The 15,363-nt window shown below is 40.3% G+C and overlaps 2 protein-coding genes across 5 annotated transcripts in view; one reads left to right on the forward strand and one right to left on the reverse strand.

Moving 5' to 3' along the window:
• Positions 1 to 15,363, forward strand: part of LOC107042646 — a 28,185-nt gene that overhangs the window by 11,388 nt on the left and 1,434 nt on the right. The window contains exons 2-3 of the mRNA XM_015263781.2: positions 5,343 to 5,434; positions 5,511 to 5,583. Coding sequence (XP_015119267.1) covers positions 5,343 to 5,434; positions 5,511 to 5,583 — 165 coding nt within the window. The remainder of the gene's footprint in view (positions 1 to 5,342; positions 5,435 to 5,510; positions 5,584 to 15,363) is intronic.
• The window catches only part of LOC107042645 (RNA-binding protein Musashi homolog 2), a 70,526-nt gene continuing 55,435 nt past the window's right edge, over positions 273 to 15,363 (reverse strand). For 3 of the 4 annotated variants that reach the window (XM_015263777.1, XM_015263778.1, XM_015263779.1), the window contains 2 exons: positions 4,841 to 5,081; positions 273 to 4,602 (listed from right to left, as the gene is read on the reverse strand). In XM_015263777.1, the coding sequence (XP_015119263.1) occupies positions 3,775 to 4,602; positions 4,841 to 5,081 (1,069 nt within the window). In that variant the 3' untranslated portion in view covers positions 273 to 3,774. Of the gene's footprint in view, positions 4,603 to 4,840; positions 5,082 to 11,285; positions 11,365 to 15,363 lie in introns of all 4 variants that reach the window. The other variant, XM_015263780.1, reaches the window with a different exon arrangement.

Raw genomic sequence — 15,363 nt, forward strand, 5'->3', positions numbered from 1 at the left:
GGGGGGGGGTCTTTATCGGGCTAATTACAAGCTCAATATTAATAAGCCAATTAGCTCCGACTTAAAACCCTGGAGATATTTCTACTTAGCGTTGAAGAAGGAATAAAATAATGAAACAGAAGATCGATAAAAATATTCAAATCTTAAAATAAGGGAAAAAGTATGTGAACAGAGAGTTAGATCTATGCTTACTAAATACAAAGAGATATTCCATTTTTAGAGGAGTATTTTGTTGGGGTAAAAGATGATACAAGGGATGATACACAAAGAGGTTAGCTACCAGTTGTAAACGACTACTTTATTGGCAATTTCACTAGGCATTTATCTAATCTAAGATTTTTTTTTTCATCAACTTTTCTCTTAATTCTCATGTATTACTGTGTTATGTATATGGTTTGAGAGTTTTCATGTGTATGTTTACTTCACGTTATGTCAATCATAGTCCATGTTCCTCTCATTGCGATGGGATTGAGACTCAGTACGTCCTCGAGGGGCTGTGGATATTCCCCTGTGTTTATCTTCTATCAAATTTCGGCTAATAAAGATGGAAAATGTGATTTGAGCTTAATTAAATTAAGAGAATACTCGGGGATTACACGTATGCGTATACGTGAATGGATATGAGTTTGTAGATGTACTATGGAAGCACGAAGAATGCGGAGAAGTTTAGCCTTCGATCCTTCGGGGGTGTCCCGAAGTAAACCGACGCGCGCACCAATCGAGGGATGATGCCTAGCTAGTCCCCCTTGCAATGCTTGCAGGAGACACCCGTTGGAACGATCGATCGGTAGACGACAGAGTAGGATAGAAAATTTAGAGGAGGATCACAGACCAACTAAAACCAACCCACCCACCAAATACACCCTCATACTCACAACCCCTCGAGGACGTGTGTTCTCTTCTGTACACAAATGCTTGCCTCGTTCTGCTTTCACGTGCAGAACGATCAGATGTCATTTTTTTCCCCCCCTTCCTGCTTATCATATCTTTAAACTTAGCCGTTCGTTCTGCAGGCGAAATTTGGGCGTGACACTTTATGAATTTTTAATGAGAGCTAAATATTAGTATCTTTGTTAATACTTCCTTAATTCTTTTGCCGGTGTGAGCCTCACATTTTGATAACAGAGTGATGTTTTGGCGTACGTGTAGAGTTCTGTTTGATTTGATAATCGTGGTAATAATGGCATTATGACAATACTACTAACAATAACAAGGCTTGATGCATAATCATAATTAATGATAGTTGTTGATTTTCTATTGCAAAATACGGTCACTGGTTATTATGAATTCACATGTTGCAGACCACTACAGTAATCGCCGTTGTATTTTTTTCTTTCAATTCTTTTGTTGAGTGATGGCAAATTCGTGAGGTTACAGGTTAATAAGAATTATCGACAATTCCGATTCAATATTCAATCACACCGACAAATTTCAAACGACTCGAGTGACTATTGTAAACACGGACGAACGACGGAACTTGTAACTTCAAGAATGGTGAGAAATAATAGAGTGAATAGAAAAAGAAGACTAATTATTTTCAGGAGAATCATCAACCAGCATGCTTCATCTAATGTAAACATTATACATAAATAAATCATGTATCACATGATAATTCATACTCTCAAAAACTAGTGGGTGGTTAGCGTTCAAAAAACTAAACTACGCATTACTGTTAACATTCGCTAGTCAATATTATTCCGATTGTAGAAAGAATCTTATGAATGGAGAGGTATTGTTATGTATTATTTTTCTTTGCTTTTCCATCAACAGGAGTTCAACGGGAATCTATAGATCATGAAAAAAAAATTGATAATGCAAATGTCTACCAATGGCCGTTGAAAATGAAAAATAAGACATTATCGTTAACCTACATGCTCGTCATGTCCAATGGTCAATGCACCTTCTACCATCGAAAATTGGAATTTTTGTTTCTTTCTCAACTAAGCACTCGTACACGCGACTCACACACTCACGCTTATTACCTCCTGTATATTACTTTTTTTTTGTTTTTTGTTTTTCTCACTCTCATGTCAGTCTTGCTCTTAAGCAAAGACCATAAGTACGTATCATTTTTTAATGACAATATTCAAGAATATGTGTTAAATATAAATTAATAATACTCGTGGGGTGTCGCGAGTAACAATATTTGTTTTTACTCTTAACTTATGACGAAATTTTATATTGAATATCACTCGCATGTTATTTCTCCTCCCAATATTTCGTGAAATTTCGTACTTTTAGAGATATTACTTATTATTTCTTCATTTTTTTTTTCCTTTCTCCCTTTGAACAACGGAAATGACGAGCCGCATTTTTTGCGTCTCTTAACGCGTTAGTCCATTAAATTATCATGATAATTAACTTATGGAGACATATACAAATGTATGTATACGCTACTAGTATTGTATGCTGCTTCATCATTATTTCCCATGTAATTAGTTGAGTAATTCACTTATTGCTCGACATATCTCAAATTCGACTTGTCTCATTTTTCTCACTCATAAAACTCTTCCCCTTTCTTATCTCATTATTATTTGGGCTCTCAACTGAGAACACATTTCAGTCCAAAATTTTAGAAAAAGATTTAATCATTATGAGTGTGAAAAAATCACACGTATTAACTTATTCACATATCTAATCTCTCTCTCTCTCTCTCTTGAGCTAATCTCAATGTGGATTTAATCATTAGAATAATTATCCTGTTTTCTTGGATCGCTTTCGCGCCACTTAAGTTACTATTGAGTATCCTTAATGATTGAATAACTATGAAATAGAATTAACGCGCGACCCGGCACACGCCAATCAATATAATACGTCCTGGTGCAATTTTCACGTACGCGAGATTATTTTTCAACTTCTAGTTTTTCATTATTTTCATTTTCCATTACCTTTTTTTACCTTCCTGTTCTAGTAATATTGTTCTTACACTAATTATTCAATCGATTTTTATCATTTTATTTTGTAAACGATGGCTATTCTTTCATACGCCATGGAGAGCAGAGAAATATTGTCTTCCATTACTCGAAAAAAAAATATATTTTTAATATGCATATTACTTCTTATCAGTAAGTATTGACAGCCCGTCGATCTTCTTTGTTATTCTCATTCTCATTAAATTAATTAACAAGAAGTCAATTTATTATTATCCGATTATTACGAAAACCATTGAAGTCTAATCGGGGGAAGCATCGAGTGGGAAAAGATTATTGTTTAAATAAAGGAGTATTGCGTTAATATCTGCCCAACTTACTCAAGAACACATTTCGGATTGATATTTCGGGGCATTACAGTGCTCGAACAATATCAACGAAATTGGATTATTCAAAATAAAAAAAAAAACAATCATTTTCCTCACCAACAATGCACCGCTGCGCAATTGGCGCGGACTGATAAAACGAAAGAAAAATAAAGATAAAAAATGAAAAAAAAAAAAATATTGTTAATGGCCGGAGAAGCCGAAAGAACGGAGCGCAGATGAAGAGAGATCGATTGAACATACATTTAATAAATGAAAAGAGTGTTGAGGACGGTACGAAGAGAATAATTTAAATAATAAAAAAAAAGAGTGAAAAAAAATCAGACTTGCATTCATCTGGCTTGACACCTTCCAAGATTGAATTTAACATGTTTATCCTCTTCCATTATTCCCGGGGTAATCTCTCTGACAATTGACACTGTCTACCCACTGCTCCAACTGTTTGCATTATCCGAAGCTCTCGAAGAAAGATGCAGGTGGCACTGACTTCCATTAATTATCCACATTTTAATGAAAATTTAAACGTACATTCCCATACCGTACATGGAGCCCCAGTCAACACCCTGGAAACTCGACATATCGACATTTGTCAGTGAATATCCCTGATAGGGATTGCCCGGTGGTGCACCTCCTTGCGGTTGAGCCGCTGTGGCTGTAGTAGGTGGTGCTGGCGCTGTTGGCGGTGCTGCTGCAACAGCCGTAGGAATTGGATATGGCGCATATCTGTATGCCGACAGTGCTGGATAGCTGCTTGCAAATAATTTCCCATAGCCCGCAACAGCATTTTGCACCTGTGCAGCAGCGGCTGCGGCTGCTGCGGCCTGGACCTGCGCTTGGGCCTGCGCAGCAACGAATTGCGATGCTGTGGCAACTTGCAACTGTGGCTGAGGCGCTAGACGAACACCCAGTGCTCCCAATACAACACGTTTGCCAAGTGCAAGGGCACTCTGTTGAACTGCCTCTTTTGGCTGAGCCTTTTTGCACTCAACTTTCTTATTCTTAATCGTGTGAAAATGAATTTCACAGACACGATCGACAACATCCTCATTCTCAAACGTCACAAATCCAAAGCCACGATGTCGCTTTGTTTGCTGATCCATCAGCATAACCGTCTCCTCAACTTTGCCAAATTGATTGAAGTAAGCCTTCACCTCGTCGCTACTCGTGTCTTGGCTCACACCACCCACAAATATTTTCTTCGTTCGATTTGCCTGTTTAGCGCGGTTCTTTGGTGTCGCGTGTTTCGGATCGATCTTCTTTCCGTCGAGTGTATGAATCGGACATTTCAGGACTTTGTCGACACTGCCAGGCTCAGCGAATGTGATGAAACCGAAACCTCGACTCCGCTGAACAAATTTTTATTCAACAAATGGTTAAGAATTGCATTACGGACGGGATTATTTTTTTCACCAGCAGAGACCGTGTATGACTGGAGCATGAATATTTACAAATGCACATGCAAATTACTGTAGCCTTTTGATGGAAACGCGAATGCAAATGGACTCGTAGCTGAGTTGTCAATTCGATATTCAATGCCCATGCACGGTCCCTATGATAATTAACATTTTACTTGTTATTACAAACCTGCGTGACTGGATCCTTCATTATTAATACATCCGTCACAGTTCCAAACATTCCAAAATATTCCCTCAATTTTTCACTACTCGTCTGCCACGACAATCCACCGACAAATAATTTGCCCGGTGCTGGATCACCACTGTTTGGTGTACTCCTGCCGGAGCTACCTGAATGGCTACCGTTTATTGGCACTAGGGCATTGTGAAAATCGTGGTCCAGTGCACCATTCGCTGCCTCCATGCCAGCGCTGAAACACAAATAAACAAACATTTGATTCATACGGGGTGGACTTGAACGTGCAACGTGGTGTTAATGAAACAATAAGAAAATTATAACTTGAATATCTATATTCAATAATTCCAAGTGCACTATAATTTGGTTACTGTGAGAGTTAAATATTTCCAAGCTTTCCAGTTCCACTAAACTAACAGAGCCAAATAATAAATATTTCAAAGACAAATGTACTTGAATGTATATTCAATTTGTGGAACATCAATTGTTGTTGCAGGTTACACCACTGTTGGCTTTGCAATTGGGTGCAGCGGGTGGAATTTTATTCATGATTTACCACAGAACATTTGTTACAACCATCGACGTACAGTGAGTTTATCTTCATTCCATTGCTCTCCATTATTACGTATCAAAGATGGATAAATAATCATGATTGTTGCGGTAGAATGGGTTATCAACGCTGGGAGATGGAGTCCAAGCCGAGATTCATTGACCTGAGAAATCCACGCTCACTCAAGGTAAAAATTTATATTTACAAATCTCAAACACACACGCCAAAGGAAAAGTAATATAAATCCATCGGAGGGGGAGGAAAACGAGAAAACGGGAATGATCGAATTATCTTCGGCTACCACCGGATAATCAGCTTCTTCTTCGCACAGCCAATATCCGTTGTCTCCTAGTATAACAGCAGGTGAACAAGGATACTTTCAGAGAAGTTAATTAACTTGGGGGAGCCAATAATTCATTGAATCTCTCTGATATTCCCATTATACATTCTCCCATCTGCCCTCGAGTGAAAGTGAATGAACGTAAAAAGAACTATTCAATTACAAGTGAAGTGAGAGGGCTTCAAACTCAGGCGTTTGGACAAAGAAATTGGTAGGAAAAACATAAAATGCAAAGTTTGAAGAGCCATCGTAATGTTTAGGGCAGTTAAAAGGAGGACGAGAGAGAGAGAGGAGGCTGGCCTAACGAAGGTCCGAGCGTCTTGAAGGAACGACGAGTGGTTGAAAAAAAAAAGCCAACTCGGACTCTTCTGAGTATACGAGACGACGACTGTATTCACTGTCGGGTTGATGTTGCGCGCACAGGCTGAACCGAGAGTGAGAGAACGCGCAGCTGGTGGATCAATACACCCTCCTTTACTCCGTACACCACCCCCTCAGTGAAAATCAGCCACCCCCCTATATACATTGGACTCGAGTTGCTACCTCGTTGGCCGCTTGGGGGTGTCGCGTTCGGCTCTCTTCTTGGCGCTCTCTCTCCCCCTTTCTCTTCCACAAAATGCTGCCTTCCACCCGCACATTCAATCCCCTCACCCTCATTTTTCAAACCCCCTATCCCCCACCCGAGTGATAGAGAGAGCGGCGCTCCCTCCGTTGCCAGGACGTTGTCGGCCAGTGCCAGTGGCTGTGGTGGGGGACGAGGTGAGGCAAGGGTGCGCACGGGGTGCGGAGGCGCCGTCGCCAGCGAGCGACGCAGTGCCGTCGGGACGCTCGACCGAGTCGCTTATCTAATTCACCTCAACGTTGACCACGGTGGACTACGGATTTGTTGGTTCAACAATTCTCTGTATCGCGATACGAATTATACTGCATTTTATTTTAATATTATTTCAAATATTTCATCACTGTTGCACATGAATAATATGTGACGGACAACCCCGTAGGTATGATAACAGTATTTTCGATGGACTTCAACTGAAGAGTTCGGTGTCTGGAATATTGTCCTATCACAGCAGTACGCCTTCTCAAGTTACTGGTGTGATGGGACATTGTCCTGGATGCTGTGACATAGCAACGTGAGACATCATCGAACCTCATCATTATAATAAACGAGTTGTAATAATCAACGAGTGTTAATCAGTGGTGGAACGTGTGCTCTTATTAAAAGTATAATATACCTTTGTTTCGAGGAGAGCCATTTAAAAATTGACAGATAATTCAAGTAATAATGACAAATCCTGTGTGTCTGGTAACGAATAAATGTTTTATCTGTGTATGTGTGAGAATTGAGAGAATGTTAGGCGGAGTTTGGGGACAAGGGAGAAGAGGAGTTAGGGAAACAACCATTTCACCCCCTACGGCCAACTCGGAAAAGCACGACTTTCACCGAGCACGCGCTCCACCCACATAAATTAAATGGATGGAATAATAGTGAGGAGGCGAAAGTATCCGAGTGCTCAGGCAAAATGAGGCAAAAAGGGGCTCCTGTTATCGAAGGGGGGAACACAGGGGGTTGCTTAATGAGGGTGCCCCTCATACTACTGTGTTCAAGAGCGTGGGCGAGAGCGTGGAGAGAGGAAAAATAATGACAGAATGAATGGAAAAACAAAATGAGAGAAATGGAAAAAAATAAGAAAAAGAAAGATGGAGAATGTGGCGCGTAGAAAAGGGCCACGTTGACTCGGACGTCGAGGTGAAACGTTTTACCGGTCGATGGGGGAGCAGCTTCCGGTCGATAGAGGCGCGGCGCTCAACCTCCCCACAATATCTCTTTGCTTAATTACAACTCTCAAAAATGCCTCGTTGGAGAGTAAATAAGAGGAGTTTAATTAATCCCGTTGGGTAACAGAGAGCGACGAGTGACTTTGGTGATACCCCAACCGAGTATTGATTTTGTGTCACATGAAAATCATGAAAATGTAAGGACTGTTGGAGGAGAACGAGTACAAAGGACACGTGTGGCATTTAAATATCTAGTATACGGGGTTTCATCATGTCTCAATGGATTCCACGTATTTTCTTAAATTATTTCTTCGATTCTTGGATTTTCGAATGCTCAATGGCACGATAATGTGAAGTGAAAGTAATTGTGGCTGATATTTTGTTCGCTGAGCTGAAGGGGTGAATTACTCTGGATGTACCAGAAATGGGTTGGTCGCACGAGCGGAGGGATGAAATGAGGAAACGTGTATTGAGGGGTGGAAGAAGCAACCTTTCGTTGAGGGCACGCCCGCTAGATGGCAACAATAGGCGGGTGCCCTCATGATTCAGTGGAAGGAGAGACTATTTTTCTGATATTTCCATTGACTTTTGCTAATCGACAGATATTTGCCATTTTATCAACGAAGAGTGGGGAATTAACATTTCAATGAGTCAATGAGAAGATACGTGAGAGACTTATTTGTGTAGCAATGCCGTAATTTTAGATGTCTGTAGATAGTAGAAATTTTGGAGATCAATGGGGAGAACAATTATACCGATAAATTGCCTATTTTTTCATTAAATATCAGTAGAAATGTTCTAGGCACTTGTATTTAATTGGATAGTGATTTCATTTTATTGGACAGTTTTATATTGATTTCATGAGAGACTTTGTACGTGTGGTTTATGATTATTTGATATTATAGATGTAGATGAGTATTCATAGGTGAATTACACGGAGAATATTCGATATCTGCTGATAATTTTGTTGTTGCTTGAATAAATATTTACACAAAAATATCACTCATTTTCATTAGCTGATAATATATATCGCACTTTGCTACAGCCGTTGAGGGTAGGCGTGTGTGTGTCACGTAAATTTATTTCAATTTTCACGGTAAAGTTGTTTATTAAGCACGCGTGAAAACACCTAGGTGAAATGGATATTAGCGATGTGAATGTCACTGTCTATGTTCCCTTTTTTTTCACCCCGACGAAAATTAGAGAACGCTCGTTAAAACCTAGTCGAAATATAAATTGAAAATGTCTCGCGGGATTTATATTTTCCCCTTCTCGTGAATCCACAGGGAAATTGAAAAGCGTTTTTCAACTCAGCGTGAGAAGGATTATTCTCGCGAAATTGAATCCAAAGCGCTTTATTCAATTTCTTAGTGAACCTCGTACGACGGCGAAGAGAGAGATAAATGGAGATGTTTCAAAATAGTTTGCCAATCTGATATACTTTTATTCTAAATCCCACTTTACTGAGTCACGTTTATCTGTCCCTTCCCATGCCCCATTTTTATTCACCAGTGATAGGTTATTGGATCAATACGCGGGGCTCCAATTAATCGACAGGGGTTTGCCCGCCCTCGACAGATGGTCAACGAAAAACACTACATACACGGGTGTGTAAATGCTCGGAATCAACTACAATAATGGCTTGTATAGAAACTATTCCCTTTGAACTTATTTTTCCGATAACGGGGTGACCTTTATTGAAACGGTGGGGGAATCCAAATGTCCTCGAGTTGAAGCTAATTACTCCGGTAATTCTTCGATCAGTTTTATCAGTTAACGTCCCCATTCAAACCTCTCGGGGTATTCAACGCTATTCTTAAACGAGAAGTTTTTAACAACTCCGGTAATGTCCCTTCATTATCCAATTCTCAAGAAACATTTTCTCCTTAATTAAGTTAATGCTCGACTCATTCTCATCTTCAAATCGCGATCAATGATTTTTCAAATGTGAAAACCCGACGATTAACGCCATCTCGCAGCGAAAATGGGGATCGCCACTCGTGGAAAACTAGGTAACCGTTGAGTTTCTCCGGAAAATCCGGAAAATGTTACCGTCCGCCGATGAAAGCAGTTTCTAGAACTGCTTTACCGGCTGTCACGGTTGATACTGACCGAACCGATACCTGCGTTGCCAGCTGGTGTGACTCGTTGAATAAACTCTCGGTGGGGATACTAGTCAAAATCGATTCGTTCGCTGAAACAATTATAGCGGCAAGAGGCCATGAGTTGAGAAAGCCATGAACATGGAATTCAGTTGTTTCTATGGGATTCTTAGGGTTTGCGGTTTATTCATTGTTGGATGCCAACAGTCGACCCTCACCCCCCGGGCCGTTCTACTCATGCCGGGAACCAAAGCTAATAACTTGAGGCTCGCCTTGCCCGAATAGAATTTCCGAACTAATTGCCAGAACTTTGATAACGTTTTGATTCGATTAAAATGATTCGATTTACGAATATACCGGTTAGAAATTCTCCTCTGCTGGCGATCGAAAGATTAATTCGGAAATTATGCCGGAAATTTCGGGGATAAATTCGAATGCGAAAGGGACAAATCGTTATGTAAATTTTCTTTGTGCAAAGAGCGAGTGCATTCTTTATCGCTATCTAAAATGGGCACTTGATCGGCGGCAACGTATGCCCAATCATGGATCTCTGATGTAGAATTCGTTAAGCTGGGAACCCTCGTTCACAGTGTGCCTGTCTTATCGCAACCATCGCTTTTGATTGCACCGGTCTGGTCACAGGGAACAATTTTTTTTAGTTTCTCAAGTGGATGACTAACGTCCCTCTTTATTCAACTTTTTTTCGCTCTTCGCGTTAGCCACGAAGGATCATTTAATATTTCCGGAGAACACTTGAGATGTGTTTATTCCGCGATGTTGAGTGAATTCGAGTGGTTCATATGCAACTCTATGAGATTTGCAATTGTCCTTTCATGTTCATCGAGTTGGTCGATTTATTTATCGTCATCAGCGTGAACTCTTTTTTGTTAATTTTCTTGCTGAATTTGGAAACAACGATACTTTATTTATCTACTTGTTATGATACTTTATGGAAACCTATATTACGGTGTTACTTTTGGCATGCCGTTATAACTCATGAGTTATTTGCTCAAGGCTCATCAAAGGGAAGAGGACAGGGTGAACGCATGTATAGTTTGTGATGGAGTACATGGAACAGAGCTGCCAACTACTAGAATAATACTTCCTATCCTACCTTTCACCTCGAAAAATATTCTTTCATTATTGATTTTCTCTTTTTTTTCGAATGCAAGCTTTTGATGTTTTTTTCACATCTTTCATGGAGATTTTGTCGAATGAATATTGTCATGTCGTGAAGGGAGACTATAAAAAGACCCAACTCTTTCAACTTCTATGAAAAAAACACCTCTCATACACGACCCAAAATATTTTACCCTACTGTGCTATGATTATTTACGAAATAGGTGGAAAATTCATATAAAGTAAATAAACTTGTACTTCAGTGGTGAAATTAATCTCTGAGACTTTTAGAATTATAATAAAACACAAAATGTCAATGTGCTACCACACAAAATTCATCTAAGAGGATTTTCGAAGGCCCGATAAATAAAACAGATGCTTCATTCTTTATTCAGTCTGTAAAAAGTATTAATTACTTTGGATACTCTGGTTACAAGTGATATACGAAAAAAAGCCTGCTCCTTTTTGTATCTATGGATATACTTGTTTTTTTTTTTTCAAAATCATTTTCTCCCATTTTAGGCTGGTTTTTCAAGCCCTTATCTTTACCTGGACGATAACGCGCGTTTCAACGTTCGGAGGTTTGCTGCTCCACCACATTAGCACTCGTCGCTGCTCGTCCTGCATCCTTAAAAAGAGACAACGTTTTTTTGTTTTTGCTTTTATCTCATTGTTCATTTTCATTGTAATTTTGTCGTTCAGAGGACTGATACTGACATGGATGAAACAATTCCAATGCTTTTGGGCCCATTTTATCTAAAATTTCAGAGTACAATCTACATTCTAAGTGTCATTGAATACCACTGATAAACATATAATCATTAATCTCCACCAGAAGTCCCTTGTTATCCTGTAAAATCAAGGTTCAACGGTTAATTTGTTTAAATTTTGCCAGTTAGATCACGAGCTCTACCGGAAATTTCATTAATAATTACATCGAGGTTGTTATTAACACTTTTATTAATCGATTAGTCGCTCAATCTACGGTGCTTTTCATTAGAAAAATAAAGTCGGATGCTGGTACATAAGACAATGAACCTCTAGCGAATACTACATTTGCTAACGAGGTGTAGAATATGTTTATTAAGAAATAGTCGTCAATACACGAGTCATTTGTAACGCGTTCAATCTACGAAATAATGCTGACCACGTACTTTTATACATATACTGCGTGCTTTATCAAAGATGAGAAGGGAGAATGAAGAGAGATGGGGTGGGAGGGATGCTGATGAGTGAGACACTGGGAAAAGGTGATGATACTTGTGGGTGTGGTGAGCGGGAAATTGTCGAGGGTTCACAAGGAGGAAACGAAAAGAATTATAGTGTAATGAAATCCCAGGGACTCTTGGATCCAGTTGACTCTCACTTCACTTTCGTGATTTTTCCTTTTTACGGAGAAAAAAAAAAACATGAATTTCCCGGATGTTGATGCATCCTTGGCTATACATTCAATAATTGAAATGAAATTCATGAAATGGAAATTAATTTTCAAAAAATTGTAAACAAATTTCATCTAAACACTGACTTTTACCACTAAACATCGATATTAATAGTTCAATTAATTAAACACTTGTGAGAAACTATTCAAGTAACTATTGTGCGATTTCAGTTGCTATCACTATTTAAACATTGAGAGGCACTAGAGTGAGTCATTACGACTCTCGATGTTTTTCCTCTTTAAGCCATTCAACGACGCACGGGAGGCGAATGAGGGAAATGCTCGGGGGTTACTCAGGTTGAATAGTAACGATTGTCCGCGTCAATAGAATTAGCATGATGAGATTGTGTTCAACTCGAACTGATGCCGGATAACAGTGCATTTGAGGTGGAAATTGGGGAAATAACCGGAGGTCAGATCATCAGAAAGAGGGATTTGAAGGAGATACACAAGTATGTGTATTTATCGGTGCAAAATTCCGTGCGTCCGCTCACACATCGAAGAGCGTCAAGGGAGTAGGAGGGAGAACGTCATAAATGCTATGCGAACAAAGCTCTCGGCACACGTCACGCGGGTGTTCTCCTGCGCCCGGCACGTCGTTGCGAATAGCGATCCAGGGATTTCGAGGCATTTGATCAGACATGTCGTAGAAATTAAACGTGCCCCGTGGCATCTACCAGAAATAACATTAACGAGGAGTTTCAAGTTTATTCTTTGCCCGAGTGAATGAAAAGCCAAGTTTATGGACTCAGTAAGTTGATTTAACTAGCTAATTGAACTAGTTGTGCTTGTTTAATAAGCCATCGACAAATGCAATAATTTGAGTTTGAGTTTACGGCCCTGGTGAAATCGAAAGAGTCAGGAGATTCCCACTTGTGGAGCCATCTGTGGTGGTTAACGGGAACTTTGTCTTCAAAATCATCCCCCTCTCGGATCAATACTCGCCACCACCCGATGTTGGAGGCTGCGGAGAGAACGCGAGAACATGCCCTCAAGGCAAGAGCTACTCTCTCACTCATTTCCCTTTTTCTCTCTCTCTCTCTCTCTCTCTCTCTCTCTCTCTCTCTCTCTTCCTTTCCCTACACTTCCGTCTATCCCTTTTCACCTCCTCGGCGCTCGTCCCGTCTCTCGCGCTGCATGGACCACCGCACCTCCTTCAAACTTAACGCCAAGTTCTTTCCGACTGTTGAGAAAGATCGATATTGTGCGATTTAGCCTCGAGGCTGGTCTCTAGTTTAGCCTTCTGACTCATTAACGAACTTTGACAGTCAACTCCACCACGCTCGGAGGTATCTCATGAATTATTTTCCCACCCTGCAAATTCCCGGAAAGCACTCTCTTCAATTGTCCGGAGTTCAGAGAACTTGATAATTAGCGTAGATTTCCTTAATCATTCGAAATTTCCCGCCCAATTTGTGTGATAACAATGGAAATGGTCGATATGTACAAAATGGCCGGTATCTAGACGTGAGATTTTATACTCATCCGGAAGCCTTTGAAAGAAACCAAGAATCGAGTGGAGTGAGAGAGGGCATATGAAACATTGGAAAAACGAGGCAGATGAAGCCCCACACATACGGGTCACGCTTTAGCTCTGTCATGGTCGAGCTTCACCTCTTCTCCACTGCTATCTCATATATCGGGGCTTTCGCGCAGCTTGCGGGCTTTCCTTGTGTCGATGCCGCGCCATGCAGCTTCTAATAACATAATTAGATTTCGAAGCTCTTCGCCCATTAATTATGCGGTACACACATCACTCGGTATTGCCACAGCCGCGCTGCCGGCGTATCCTTGATTAAGTATATTTATGGTTTTGAGTACGTGGTGGCATGAAGGGAAAACGAAGTAAAATGGACAATTCATTTTTTTGTCAATAGTTCATTGAATTGCTGATGAAATGGGATAATTTGTGAAATTTCCTGGACAGTTGAGTAGTAATTTTTAGGAGAGTGACATTAAATTCGATTTAGAGGGAAGAAATCATTTTTCATTATGAAGCTGAAGCTAGTGATGCCGCGAGACATTTTATGAGACATCACGAGACAAAACTTTGGAGAGTTGATTTCGGTCTCAGTAAACATGGAAATCTTGCTCTCGACTCAGTCTCAAAATACGCAGTATCGACTCCTCTTGTGATGACTCCGAGTCAATCGATCTCGAAATATCTCGAAAATCTCGAATAAGCGTAAGCGTAAGACTGAAACCGAAGCGCCACTACGTGGGGAAATGAGAAGGCGCGTGTGCAGCACGCGCGGCCGATCGCGAATATAGAAAATCGAGACGAGACAAACCGAGACTGAGAGAAAGATTTCCATGTTCATTGAGACCGAGATCATCTCTCCAGAGTTTTGTCTCGTGATGTCCCATGAAATGTCTCGCGGCATCACTAGCTGAAACTAGCAGAATATTCGTCAGCGGAAAATTCTATTTCGGGGATATTCAAGTGTAGGGGGATCAAATAATCATATGTACAAATGTTTTTCAAGTGCGAAAGAGTTTGTACATTACTTAAAACCATCTCTACACCCCTAGACTTGCCTAAGACAAATCTTCTGCTGTCGAATCTTTCGCTAATTTCAGCTTCATTTTTTCATTCTACCATTAGTCGGGAGTTGTGTGAGAAAAAGGAAAATTGGAAAACGACACTGCGAGAGTTGAACTCGTATTGTCTGCAAGGCGTTTGATCCAGCCATCAGAGCATTGCTGTTGTCACGATATCCCCTTTTTTCATTGTCGGATATTAGTCAAAACAAGTCTCCACCTTTTCCCAGCACTATTCTCCTGTTTCGCTTATCGTTCTCTCTAGGAATTGTGTTTTAAAAGTCCATTAGCCGTATTGGTTGGATTAACACGACAATTTTGTGAGACTGTATCCGGAACTATAAAATTTCCAGAAACTCTCACAAAGGCCTGCAATCGACTCGAGACCGTCGACAGGTAGTAAAGGGTGCACACGCCACTTTTAAAAAGGGAAAACTAGAATAGCTTGAGGTTGAAAAGCAAGAGTGGGTATATTGCTGATGGAAAAAGGTGGGGTGGGAGGGGGCGAGGATCGGAGTAAGCGGCTTATACGGAAATACACGTTGCTTACCGTGTACCCCATGACACAGAAAAAAACATTGACGTGAAAAAAAGAATCATATATTCGACAAATTTTTACGAGAATCCAACAAAAACTATTGCACATCC

The sequence above is a fragment of the Diachasma alloeum genome, unplaced genomic scaffold (assembly GCF_001412515.2).
Source record: "Diachasma alloeum isolate Michigan unplaced genomic scaffold, Dall2.0 Dall_scaffold_00494, whole genome shotgun sequence".
Taxonomy (NCBI): Eukaryota; Metazoa; Arthropoda; class Insecta; order Hymenoptera; family Braconidae; genus Diachasma; species Diachasma alloeum.